Raw genomic sequence first — 14,127 nt, forward strand, 5'->3', positions numbered from 1 at the left:
ACAATCAAGACATTGTTGAATAGGCTGAAATAAGACAATGTTAGGTTGGCAGTCGATTTTAGAAGATCATCTCCAAGTCGTGTGCTCTGCTTTAGAGGAATTAGTTGATGATGGAAATTGGATTCTGTGTTAGAGAGAAATAAAGGAAAGCCTTGATAACAGCTAGAAATAATGCTATGATGTCTGCCCATTTAATTTTTTTCCCCAAAAACATCCTATATTGGGAAAACTTGTCATTTTATACTATTTCTCTTTAGAAACAGAGGTTCCAGATGATGAGTATTATGATGAGGATGATCACAATGAAGTTGTCCAGTATCTGTTGGATGTTGTAGATGAGGAGGCCCAGAACCTCTTAAATCGTAATAGTGCAACTTCAGAGGCTCAGAGTCTTCTACATCTCAAGAAGGCCATATCAGAAGATCACCTGCCAGGTAACATGAGCTGTTAAAAAAGCGTATCATTAACAGCAAAATAGTTATTGAAACAAGGTACCAAGTAAGCAATTGATTTGGCAAGAGGGAGAGTTGACATTGAATTGATGTGTGAACTGAATGTTTCCCAAGTAGAACACAGACAAATGGTTGCTGATTCCAGTGAACTTCAGATGCAATTTAATAAGTCAAATTCTGGTTTGATAAATCTGGATTTTGCTTTAAGTAATCTGGGAAAATGAACCCCATTCTGGAATTGTCTCGAGTGGCATTCATGTTGTTTAGGTACCTGGTTCTGCAGCTACAGTCATATTGAAATGCTGAAGTGTTTCAACATTTCATTGGTTGCAGACTGCACAATTTGGAAATGTGTTGAGATCTCTCAAAACCAAACAATTTGCCAACCTGCTTTGTCTCTTTTAGAAAAACTCTTTTTTTCAGTACCTGCTTTCTTTTCCTTCATTCCATCTCCTCAGCTCCAATTGTTATTAACTGAAATTTAGCGTGGAGTAGGATTTGTAGTTCCTTTGTGGTGTCACACTATGTATGTATGCTCCAAAAGTTCAAGCAAGATGCTTGCTAATCCTGTAGAGGTTCCTTCTGGAACTCAAGATATACCTTCCAAAATTATAATTATTTCAGCTTTCCTGCTGCTCTTCAAGTTAATTGGGTTATTGTCATTGGTCATTACATTAGAAATCAGGGAACACTGGGGTTCTGGCTGTGCCAGGAAGCTCATAGGAGCTCCACTACTTCCAGTTTCTTGTAGCTAGGATCTGGCCTTTGCAACTGAAGATTAATTGAATCCATAAGATACAGCAGCAGGAAACTACTGTAGCAGACAGATACAAGACAGATTTTATCTGGCACATCTTAATTAGGCTACAAGTAGAATTCTTGTTTAGACCTACTGCTGGTCTAAATGTAACTGAATTCCAGAAACACTATTGACATGGGAATCTGATAACTTACTAGCACTAGCCTGTCCATCCATTATGCTGTGGCACAGATATTCTGTTAGCTATGCAAACAACCTCCCATGTAATGACAGCTGTTCCAGTTAAAAAAGGAAGAAGCCTAAAATCTGATTATCCTATACAGTAAGACCTCTTTTCCAACACGCTGGTAGCAAAGGGACTTAAAAGATGTTTCTTGATTATTCTGGCACCTCTATTCTCGCACCTCTGTGTAGTGCCAGACAGGTGTAACAGGATTCACATCTGTGATAAGGTGACTCCCAGGCATCTTTTGGTGTGTTTATGCTGTATCTCCTGATTTTCCTGTTCCAGTAGAGATGAATGGAAAGCTGACAGAAGACAAGTCTGAAGACACAGACTGTGATGGGTCATCTTTACCTGAAGATTTTTCAGAGGTGGGATGGCAAGAAGCTGGCAGACATTTGTGTGCTGATTTTGCTTTCTCAGACGCTCTTTCAATTTATTATTTTCCTTATTGGCATAGAACTTGCAGAAATAACTTTTTGCATGTCTTTTAAATGAAAACATCTTTCTCAGTAGCAGCTGTAAATGGTGTGCAAATGGTGTAAAAATTTGTTTTTTAATTAGTGTATGATTATTCTATCATAAATTAACTATATAAGAGAACAAAGCATAGTTATTTTACATCATTTCTCATATAAAGCCTAACAGCTTCTTTTTTTTTTTTCCTCCAAAAAGGGTGATAATAAACTGCCTTGTTAATGTTATTTCAGGCATTTAATCTAAAAGATTTCCTTGATTCCTGCTCAAGGGAAGCAGTCACAATGAATGCTGTGTAGACTTAACTGTCCAAAATGTAAATTTGATATGTCTTTTCCTCCTACTTTTTCCTAGGATATGTTCATTAACTTGAATAACTTCTATATGTGATTTACCCTACATTATTGCATGTCCTGTTTTACATCTGTCACTAGATGCCCAGGTTTTGTCTCATATTTCAAATCAGCAGATCTCTGTCTATCCAGCACATCCTGGCTGTTGCTGCTTTCTGTCCGTTTAGTAGAGCTGAGAGTCAAATCGGGAATCTAGCTCTGTGTCAGTGTGCTGTAGGAGATCCACAAGTAAAATTCTCTGAGTATGGCAGTGGAAACTTGCAAGCTGGCCTAATATGTATAAATGGTTTTGTAGAGTTTTTCTTGAAAGGAGGATCGAAATGGCTTCTTCTCTGCTTAGTCTTCAACGTCTGTTGACAAAGGCGTATATAGGAGTATCTGTCATTTAAAGGTAAAGCCCTGTTCTGCTCTATATATGAGTGGTGGCTTGACAGGAGGCAGAAGTTTTCACTGTCAAACTTACCTCATAAAGGATTTTTAAGTATTAGAAACAAAAAAAGTCAACTGGAGAAGATTTAGATGGCTCTACTGCTGCTGTGAGTCAGGAATAATTTTAAGAGCTTTTTGGCCTTGTTACAGTAGAGCCTCTTTCCAAGTGCTCAGTGTTCTTGTCCTCTGTTATTTTGGGTTAATGAGATGTCTAAAAGAGGAAAGTCTTTCATTATGTGCTGCTTTGAACTTAGTACCCTTCAGAAACAGTCCATGTAATTATTAATTGTTTAAAATTTACAGTGGGTGAATGTTATAACTATGTCCTTTAATGTGTTTTGAAATATTTCTTCCACTAGCCAACACATGTAAATGGCTGTGAAGACTATTGTGAAGTAAAAGCTATGCCAGAAAGGTAAGATTTCTTTTCTAGTGCTGCTTGAAAGCAAACCTGTGAAGTCTGAAACTCTGAAGAGGGTATGTTATAATGAGAGAAAAAAAAAACAAAACAAAAAAAAAAAAAACCACCCCCAAACCAAAACAAACCCAATCAAATATCTGTGCAATGTCTTGTTGAATTGCTCTCTGTCTATTCTTGTTATTTAAAAGGTTATAATTTGCCTGAAATACTAGTCAGCTTTATGTGGGTTACTATGCCCTAGTTTTATTTATTCCTTTGATATGTGGTTATAACAAGTAACTGGACTATGTTTAAATGGCTCCAAATAATTTAATTTTCATTGTACTAACGATTTGGTACTTGCATGTGAAGAAAACATTCAAACAATGCTGTCTTCAGTTTGAATCTTTACAAGCTTCATTAATGTTACTTTTTCTGGTTTTAGAGCACACAAACTAAATCGTATAGTTCCACTGGTCCATCTGTTCCCGTTTCGGTGCTTGGAGCTTTTTTTTTTTTTAGATGGAAAACTAAGAATATGCCTGGCCAAGTTACTAGCTGTCCCTTTGAGCCACCTTGAATTTTGGAAATTCCCAAGATCGTTTTTCTTTGTGAAATAATTTTATTCCTTAGTCTAAGTAAAGCTTCAGTCAAAGTGTATATACTTCTTATGTTTTGATTAAGTTTCTGGGAAGTTTTAGGTTGAGACTTGGCACAAGCAGCAACATTATGACCTAAAATACTTAATACGTTTATCACCATCTTCAACAAAACTAGAAAACTTGCAATTGAAAATAGACATTATAGTGTATAGGTAGTGAATTATGTGAATGGTACAAATCTGCTATTGGATGTTATTTGACTTGCTTAGCCTTTGAAAAGTAATTGTGGTGATAGTTATTACTAGATACATGTCTTCCTGGCTCTTTTTCCACTGTTACCTTTTCCAAATCCCTGCTGGGGATTTAAAAAAGGAAAAAACAGTGGTTTTTTGAGATTATATACAACTTTCTGGTTATTTTTATTAGATTGCAAATATGTTGGTTATTTCTAGGTGTTCTTTCTTACTTCCATACCTTGTCCTCTTATAGATCTCCTCCACAACCTCCCTTGAGTCAAGCAGATGAGGATGAAATCACGTGGGGAAGTGATGAACTGCCGATTGAATCAGTCAGCCAGGAACGTATAAATAAAGGCAAGAACTTTAACAAATAATCAGTGGAAAACTGAGGATCACATTAAATAGACAAAATGTCAGAAGTGAAATTTAAAATGTCTTGGCTATGTTTTGAGGGTGTAATGACAGGTATAATGGGAAATCTAACAGCTCAGCAACCCACTGGAAAGGATCTTTACAGCTTTGTGTAATAAATGTGTGAGAGTTAATAGGAACAAGTATTGGCAATGTTGCACCTGTAGTTGTAGCAGAGTTGAAAACAGCTGAGATGCTTTCTTCCATAGTATCTCTCTGACAAAAGCTGTAACAATACAGATGTTTGTGATCAGGTTGATATATTATGTGCTTCACATACCGGCTACTCCATGCTCAAATTAGGCAATATTTTTTCTTTATGTTGACTCTCATTCTTCCACTGCTGCTCAATATGGCAGAGTGGAACATTACTCAGTTTGATGCATTTGGCAGAATCTAGTCTTTACTTTTTGAGATAGCATTAGAAATGTCAGTTCCTGAAATTCATATACAGCAGCCTTTTGTCTGCATTCATTAAAAGAAAAAAGGACAATCCATGTAAACCTTTAGACTAAGTCAGTAGATTTAGGACACTTGTAATTGCGATACCAGAGAGACTCTTGGTTTATTAATTTTGGGTCATTAATTTTGTTGTGCTTCAGAGAAACACTGAAGGCCTGATAGAAAGCAAGCTTTATTGGAAAAAAAGATGTATTTAACACATCTTACAATTACCACTGGAAAGACATGTTGAGTATAAGTGCTAAAAACGAAGTCACAGGCTGTGATGTTTAAGTGGAGAGTTCTGAATTCATCCCTATGTGCATTCATCAATTTTGTAGGTTATTGCATGAAGAGCTTACATTTAAAATGTATTTGAACTTTGTTGCAGAGTATTTATTGGAAGTTCAGGAAAATATTCCCTTTGGTTCCTGGATTCATCAAAGCTCATTTTGCGTCATACTGGTTTTGTTAGTTAATTTGGTTTTGCCTGTCAAACTGAGAGGATGTCTGTGTATTCTCTCTGGTGTATGGAGGCATTCTAGAGAAAACAGGTAGTACAGTGGTGAACAGCATCACAGAAATCCAACGTTGCACTACAGTTTACATTTCCCTAGTTTTAGCTATTTATTTATTTATATTTATATCAATCATTCTTGTTCTTCTGCTAGATTTCTCTTTAGTGACAAATGAAGAGATCTCTGCACTCCCTACTGTGAATGTGCTCCCTGGAGGCAAGTACTCAGGAGCCAAATTGAAGTCAGTGATCAGGATGTTGCGTGGATTGCTGGAACAGGGAGTCCCTTCTAAAGAGATTGAAGTGAGTAACTATTTGTCCTTTAAAATCCTTTTTTCTAGTATGAAACAGTTAGAAATAGAATGGCTGGTTCATCACTGCCTTAAATACCACAGCTCTTTAATTTGCAGCTCTAAAGGGATGAAAAGACTTCTTTTGCCAAAGGCTTCTCTCCCTTCCCCCCCACTATCTACTGAGAGATAAGATTAGTTTGAACTAGGAATTCAATTCAAAAGTCTGTATACATCATTCTTACTTGTGGTAAATTACCAAGTGAATATAGGCTGCAAAATCTAGCTTCAGAATGTGAAAACAGCCTTTGCAAAGTCTTAAGTCAACCATGTTACACGATCTCTTTTTTTGGGAGAATGAGATAAAATATTTACTGGATAATAGGATTTTTTTGTTTGTTTGTTTCATTTTCTTAGCTATGTGAAATTAGATTCTTTCCTGTAACTGAATTATTTTGCATATCCACATTAGGATTTTTTTTTATCATTCTGTCTGTTAAAGACTTGGTTACATAACTGCTCTTAACACTTGTTACCATTCAGCGCTTTCTAACGCAAGTGTAATTGCTTCTTTACAGAACCTTCAGGAGTTAAAACCTTTGGATCAGTGTTTGATTGGACAAGCAAAGGAGAATAGGAAAAAGAACAGATATAAAAACATACTTCCTTGTAAGTCCTAACTAATCTGAAGTTCACTGTTGATATTTTGTCACCACCTGTATGGTCAGATGAATTGGATCAGAAGTGGGATGGTTTGATTCCCAATCCTAGTTCAGGTGCTGAGTAGGGAAAAAAATAAATCTGCCACTCATTTTCTACACATTTAAAGCAAGCATTTATAAAGCAGTTTAAGACTGGTGAACAATAGACTACTGTAGTAGGTAGGGATGGATATTCACAGATTCTTCAGTTGTTTCAGCAGATCCTGTGTCTTAAATGAGATATACATATAGAGCCAGACAAGATGTTTGCAGTTTTACCCATGTAAAATTGGAAAAACAGACATGTATACTATTGTTGGTAAGTTTCCTGCAACAAAATTCTGTTTGTTAGGTGGGAGATGTGTGGAGGAGAAGTGAGAACTGACAAAGGTTAGTTCTGAGTGAGAAATATTCAACCTCAGTTTCAGAGGTGCTGCAGTTCAAATCACATATCCTGCCTGTCTGCTGATTAAGATTTCTCCCCTAGCCATCTTTTTCTTTATTCAAAGAGAAGTACTGATTAGTATCCTAAAGCAAGTATTGTAGTGATTTTTTTTTTTAATAAGATCTGGAAGCATCTGTGGAGATAAGTACTATGTGAGCGTGTAAGGCTCAGCATCTCTATTGTGCGAAGGTCTAATTATGTGCATGCATAACATTGAGGTATTTTTGTTGTGTGGGGATTGCAGATGATACCACTAGAGTACCTCTTGGGATCGAAGGTGGATACATCAACGCCAGCTTCATTCGCATGCCAGTGGGGAACGAAGAGTTCATTTACATTGCATGTCAAGGACCTCTCCCTACTACTGTAGCAGATTTCTGGCAAATGGTTTGGGAGCAAAACTGTACTGTGATTGCCATGATGACTCAGGAGGTTGAAGGAGAAAAGATAAAATGCCAGCGTTACTGGCCAGATGTACTCAATAAAACCACCATCATAAATGATAGACTCCGGCTTGCTCTTGTAAGACTCCAGCAGCTGAAGGGCTTTATCATTAGAGTGCTGGAGCTAGAAGAGATTCAGGTAAGTGAATCTAATTCTGCATGCTGAGAATTTTTTTCTGAGTTGGCTTTTTTATCCTTATACTTCTGGCTTGCCTGCTTTCAATCACAATGGCTACATCAAGAGGTAACCCAGCGCTTCTCCTCTTTGCCCAGTGATCATTACTGGGCAACTCTTCCTCGTTGCAGCTTGTGCTACTCTGTGACCTTTATAAGAGAAGGCAGTTGGGCCAGGAGATGATTTCATTATGCTAATGAGACTCTAAATTTCAGCTCCCTAGGTGCCTTTGGCCACAGAAAAATATATAGGGATATGAAATTCACTAACAATTCAATCTGTCTGGTTCATTCCTCTGTGTGATCAGCTCAGTCTGCACAGTGAACCTTATACTATTCAATTACTTGCTAGTTATTTTCAGTTTAGCTCATTGTTACTCTTGTTTTATTGAATTACAGAACACCTTCATTGGGCAAATGCCTCTCTTCTCAGACTGTTTCCTTTGGGAACTTACCTTTTTGTCTTTTTATTCTTCCCATGTGTTACATCTTGTTGTTATTGTTGTTTTTAAACCTCAGACAGGTGAAGTACGGCACATTTCCCATCTGAACTTCATCGCCTGGCCTGACCATGACACCCCTTCTCAACCAGATGACCTGCTTACTTTTATCTCCTACATGCGGCACGTCCACAAATCAGGACCTATCATAACTCACTGCAGTGCAGGCATTGGACGATCGGGGACCCTTATTTGTATAGACGTTGTTCTAGGGTTAATCAGCAGAGACCTCGATGTGAGTACCCAAGAGGATGGGCTAAGCTGTCCTTTTGACTTGCAGGAAATGTGTTCCATTGGATCTATTTAATTGTTTAAAGAATATGCCATGCTTTTGAGAGTAGCATGCTGGCCATGTCTTAATGTAACATAAATCAGGGTGTAAAACAGCAGTACCTGTGAAATGTTTCTTTGTTGATAATTCTGGGAGGGAAGAGCTCTAACATCTGCTGGTTCTTGGGTTAGCTCAGGGAATCTTGTTAAGTGTCCTGTTTGTTGACACCTCAGCAATCCAACATTGTTAGGTGCCACTTGAGACGTTCTACAGTATGTTGCAAGGACATCTCCTACTGTAGCAGACTTCTGGTGTATGGCTTGGGAACAACAGTGTGTCGCCATGATGTCTTGGGCAATAGAAGGAAAAGTTAAAGCACCTGCCTTACTGGGCTGGATGTACTCAGTGGCACTATCATGTTAAATGGTGTTAGGGCTGAGAGTTGTGGCACTTGGTCAGTCAGAGATCTATGAACTGTTGGAGGGCAGCTAGAAGCCAACCAGAGTATCTGTTTAGGCAACTGAATCAAAAACTCAGTGTACAAACATCTCAGCTGGAGATGAGGGTATGTAAATTAACTTTTCCAGCACAACCAGGGATATGCTTTCTAGGGTGATCCACAGGAGGGTGCTAGCTTCTTTATGTTTATGTCCTTCAGTGGCCTGGTGTAGCAAATCTTTTTGTGAATTTGTAGAGAAGATGAGCCATGTCATGCTTAGCTCAGCGGGGTTTCTAAGCACCCACTAAATGTCCAGAACTTTATAGACCTGGAAATGAAAAGCATTTTCGTAGGTTGGACCAAGGGGCTCTATTTTCTGCACACTCAGCTCCCAGTGAGAGTAAGCAAGAGAGCCTGTGCACAGAGAAAGAAAACAAGAGAAGGAAGGTGTCTGATGTAGGAGGGCTACATTGCCCAGAGACGGCACATGCTTGTTATCTACCAGACATGCATAGGCTATAGTGAATTGTTATTTGTTTCACTACTAAATGTCTAATGTGCCTAGTTGGATTCCTTGGTTTGATGCTGGGGATGTTTCCTTTATATGTATGTATGTCTTTTTTGAATTTTAACTTGCCGTTTGTTTTGGTAGTTTGACATCTCAGACCTGGTGCGCACAATGCGTCTGCAGAGAAATGGGATGGTTCAGACAGAGGTGAGTCTGGCTTCCCCAGGTATATGCTAAAGGAAAGACACTGGAATTCTAACTCCAATGTGCCAGGAAACTTTCTGTGATGCACATAATTATTGTGTTTGTGCCTTCTAATGCAACATTTGTATCGTGAGAATTAAATCACATGCATACCAGTGAGTAGCAGTACATATTTAAGAGTTAGAAATGCATGCAATTTTTAACATGCTGTGCAGTTTTGATCTGTGTTTTTAAAAAAAAAAAAAAAAAGTTGGGAGTTTTCATCTTCAAAAGCCTGTGTTATAGAGGAAATCATCTGAGCTTTTTGGCTAAAAAAATGTGTTATAAACTGAAGAGAAGGCCTAACTGTAGCTGCTATGAATCACTGATACTACCAGAGATCTCTGGAAATCTCCTTTGGGGAGATATTCAACCAGAAGTTAAATTAATGTTTTAGGAATAATCTAGATCTAGAGCTAATTAACTTTACCTTAGAGATCGACATCACAAGTTCTTGTTAAAATCTGCACTTTTTCTTTCAATGTGAAGGAATTGTCAAAGCATAGTTTAAAAAAAAACCAACAACAAAACCAGCAAAAAACCTAAAATCAAACCACAAAACTGTCAGCCGACCTCACACCCTAAAACACGTATTAGCCCCCACACCTGTATCACTGAGATTAAGATAAAAAGTTGCACTGTCATCTGAGTTCTGTATTAGTTGGCATTGATGCAAGACCTTGAAATTCACTTGCTGTCTGCATTTCTACTTACGTAAAGTACTTACTCTGCTTGAGGTGGTTTTGGTGTGAAAGGAGGATAAATGTCCCATATAAAAATATATCTTTAGTGGCAGGGGAGTGCCTGTATTTGTTTGAAGTTGAGGTTGCGTATTTCTCCACTGTGGGTTTTTTGTTTTGTGTTTTTTTTACTTAACTGTAGAAATAGTATTGAAATCAAGTGCTGTACACCTGTGAAGTGCAGGTGAGAGTGAACTGCTTGGGTGGTGCAAGCATTTTTCACATGTTCTGTGATTTCCTTTCCCTTGCAGGATCAGTACATTTTCTGCTATCAAGTTGTCCTTTATGTCCTGAATCATCTCCAACATGAAGAACAACAGAGGGGCAAATAAAATACTGAAGCAGAAGTGCTTTTAAAATAAGGAAGCAAAGAGGTCTAGAGGCTCTCATGTTTTCTTTATTCTGCCAATAATTTTCCAGTCCCTTTCTTCAGTTGCTGTCAAATGTCTTTTCTATAAAGTCTCTCTGTCATTCCAAATAAGGTATATAGTTATAAGGAAAAGGGATAGCTCATACAATACCACTAATGTCTTCAGCCCCATGGACACATATGTGAGATTTTTGTATAACAGTAAATAATATTTAATAAAGCTGCATTTTTTGCAGCTTCCTTAATATGTGATAAAATACTGAAATAAAAATATTTTAATTTAAAAAAAATAAAGAAGAAGAAAAAAGTAATCTTATAATACTTCCTGCAGTTCTGCAACTGTTTGTATTTGTTTCTTATGGGTGGGGGAATGGGAGGGATGAAGCAGTATTTTTATCCTGGCAAACTTTATTACAAAGACGTTTTACTCGTCTCTTTTAAAAGTTTGTTTATGGCACAGAATTTTTGCCCTTTTAGTACAGTTACAGCTATTTTATAGAGGGTATCTTGAAATGAGCATTTAAGCTTTAAGAGATGCCTGTTAGCATAAGGATAGTAGTGAATGTTTACTGTAAGTATCACAGTTAATAATGTTTACTTCATAGAGTTTCATGTACATATTTATATACTTTTACAAAAAAAGCTGAATTATCAGGTGTCTAACCTTATAACTGATTAGGCATCTCCACTCTGTAAATAAAAAATACACCTAAAGTACACTGATCAGTGGGTCTGGGTATTTTTTTGTCTTTGTGACTGATTTTTATTCGCCTTACATGGCATTCTTCATTGTGGTTGCTGCACTTAAGAAATTTGCAACAAAAGGGCTGTGCACATTTTAAATTTTCACTGTCCTTCTGTTCTTCAGTGTCCATTTGAAAAAACCTGCAGAACTATGGGTTCCTTTCTGGAGAGTTTCCACACTATGGTGAAAGGAAGAGGATATTTTCCTTCCCTCCTTGTTTTTCAGCATACCTGGGGATAGAGACCGGTATCACATTTTTTTGTGTGTGTTTGCACTTGGATGCTATGGCAGTGATCTGGCAACAATGTAATCTACTCTGCTTAAAGCAACCAGGTTTGAGGTGGGAGGCAGGATATCGGGTTCTAAGTAACTCGGTGTTTTAGTGATATTGTAAACATTCAAAACTGTTCTGAAAGGAAATCTTCATTTTATGCTGTATGGGAACCTTGGATGATGAATAACTGCCATCAGCCAGCACGGGGGACCATTCAAGGGTTTGAGTAGTATTCCTGTCCCAGCAGTCCTTTACCAGAACTGAAGCCTGTGACTTGTGCTGTCAGGAAGGGTATAAGAGTACTAATTTGACAGCATTCTTCATTGCAATGGCAGAAATAAGTTCAGAGGCCTGTGATTATCCAAGGTTTTCACTCTTCAAAATAGTAGCCCATAGTATTCTGATGTCCCAGAACTGAAACAGTCACTGTCTTGCTTGTTTAATGGTATTCTAGCTAGCAGTAGCATGACTTAAAAAAGGAAAAGAGCCTTTTTCACTTGTCACAGTAATACTATGATTTTTATTCCCTCCAGCATACCAGCACAGTTGAAAAATTGTGCCTTTTTCAGAGCAGTGTAGTTTGAGGAAGGAAAATTAATTCTCTGTAGATAGAAGCAGAGGCAAATTGACTAGCCGTGTTGACAGTACACCCAATATGAAAGAGCTTTAAAGTGAAGACAGAAGATTTTCAGGACTATGGTTGTCAATATGCAAAGTAAGTAAATGCAGCTAGTTGATATACTGCTGCTACTGTTTTAACATGAATAGTGAGTTCAGAGGATTTATGTCTGGTTTTTAGAAACAAAAAAATGGTTATGGTAGCTGGACAGTATGGTTAAAGCAGTTGAATTCTTTTCTTAGATGTTTTCAGATACATGCCAAACAATGTAGAAACAGGAACTGATTTTTGTATAGTGTGCTACATGAAGCTCACTTTGGTATGACACAAACAATTTGCATCAGATTACAGCTTATGGGAAACACAAATCAGTACAAGATTCCAGGATTTGCTGCTTGTCCTCACAAACATGAAGATCTATGGTATGGTATGTTATACCCAATGTCCTTTTAATGATGGGCACATAGAAAAGCAGAGGATAATTAACTTGACCTAACCTCCCCATTCTCAGAAAAAGGAAACCCCCCTCCAGACAGCCTTTTCAGTTTCTCAGATGATTACCCTTGGAAGGTGAGCACATGATTAGCAGGGTGAATAGACAGGTCTGTTCACTAATGTTTAGGTATTGTATTGCACCACAACCCCTGAAGTCTAGCTGGGAAACCCAGCTATCCCTACTCACTTATTAACTATTTTAACTCTTTTTAAGAAACTGGGGATCTTGTGGAGCAAAGCATCCTTGTCTGAACAAAAAAGGATAAATGTGGCCCTTCTACATCTGCCTTCAATCTGTTTGATCCAGCTCTTTCCATCTGAAATCATCCTCCCAGTACCATCAGTATGTAGCTGAAAACAAGGTCATGCAGGAATAATGTGGAGTTCCTACACTGAAGTTTTCTTGCCCAAATTCCTGATTACCATGACTTTATGATAAAACAGATGTGCCCCAATGGGAAGCATTCAGGTGTTCCTAAGAAGTCATGCATGTATGGTGAAAGGTGGCATTGGCCTCTTTTGAGAAGTGGTCTGAATTTCTTTGGGTTTCTGTCTCAACCTTGAGGAATTGGGTATCTAATAAAGATGGAGTGCTCCCTAGTCTAATAGTTGTTGAGGACACTGGGAGGGTGTCTGTTTTCCGCTAAGCAGGTGGAACTTGCCATCTGTGATACTTGACATGGTCAGTTTGGTTGAAGTAGACCCCACAGCTCAAAACTTATTACAAGAAAATGAACATGCTTACACAGTATGATTGCTTAAGCTTGGTTTCTATGGGGAACCTGGTTGGAAATATGCACCAATACTCATCTTTTTCTCCACAGGATTAGGCTACCTAAAATCTTTATGCCCTCTTTGAAGAAATGAGAAGAAAAAATACTGAGAAGCTAGTTCCTTGAATGGAAAAAATGCTGTGTGCTTTCTTAGTATGCTGACTATATAATTTTCAGGGGGAAAAAATCTTGAGTGGCTTTTTCTTTTCTTTTTTTTTTTTTTTTCAAATTGTGATGTCTTGCTGAGTAAGCAACCAGGACATGCTCCAGCTGAAAGGGATTTTCCTTTTTATATGTATCCAATTTTCAGCAGGAAGTTTACCAGACTAAGGAAAAAACCTGCTATATAATCCATTATGTTTCTAATTAAAGAACTGTTGTGTGTGTTAACCCAAGAGAGACAGGATCCTTTTTTTCTTCCAACTAGAATTAGCTGACAGAAGCATAGACACTTTGCTACATAAGCAGCCCTGTGCCATTAGTAGTTTATCATACCTTTGTTTTTCTTGCTGGTCTTTGCCTATGCAAGAGAAGGGCAACAGCCTACAAAGGAGGAATTCCAGTTGCTCCTTGGAGAATATTCTGAGGGCTCATTACTGTTGCTCCTTGAATGCTTCTAAGCAGCCTCTTCCTTTACAACCTATGTCCTTCTAAAACTAGCTATCTAGGGAAAATAAGTACTTAAGAATGACTGAAAAGTTTGCTGTATGTAGGGAATGCTTTCCTTTATCACGTGTCCAGTGTTTTGCAGGAGGGTCCTGAAAGGTGGTAGGAAAATACTTGAATATCTCCT

The 14,127-nt window shown here is 37.9% G+C and overlaps 1 protein-coding gene across 6 annotated transcripts in view; it reads left to right on the plus strand.

Annotated features, from left to right (window-relative positions):
• Positions 1–11,147, plus strand: part of PTPN13 (protein tyrosine phosphatase non-receptor type 13) — a 140,194-nt gene extending 129,047 nt beyond the window's left edge. For 5 of the 6 annotated variants that reach the window (XM_072862909.1, XM_072862911.1, XM_072862914.1 and 2 more), the window contains 10 exons: positions 258–434; positions 1,724–1,806; positions 3,054–3,109; positions 4,186–4,289; positions 5,459–5,607; positions 6,173–6,263; positions 6,985–7,322; positions 7,877–8,092; positions 9,220–9,282; positions 10,310–11,147. In XM_072862909.1, coding sequence (XP_072719010.1) covers positions 258–434; positions 1,724–1,806; positions 3,054–3,109; positions 4,186–4,289; positions 5,459–5,607; positions 6,173–6,263; positions 6,985–7,322; positions 7,877–8,092; positions 9,220–9,282; positions 10,310–10,390 — 1,358 coding nt within the window. In that variant the 3' untranslated portion in view covers positions 10,391–11,147. The remainder of the gene's footprint in view (positions 1–257; positions 435–1,723; positions 1,807–3,053; positions 3,110–4,185; positions 4,290–5,458; positions 5,608–6,172; positions 6,264–6,984; positions 7,323–7,876; positions 8,093–9,219; positions 9,283–10,309) is intronic. The other variant, XM_072862910.1, reaches the window with a different exon arrangement.
• The last annotated feature ends 2,980 nt before the right edge of the window (positions 11,148–14,127 follow it).

This window comes from Ciconia boyciana, chromosome 5 (assembly GCF_034638445.1).
Source record: "Ciconia boyciana chromosome 5, ASM3463844v1, whole genome shotgun sequence".
Lineage (NCBI taxonomy): Eukaryota > Metazoa > Chordata > Aves > Ciconiiformes > Ciconiidae > Ciconia > Ciconia boyciana.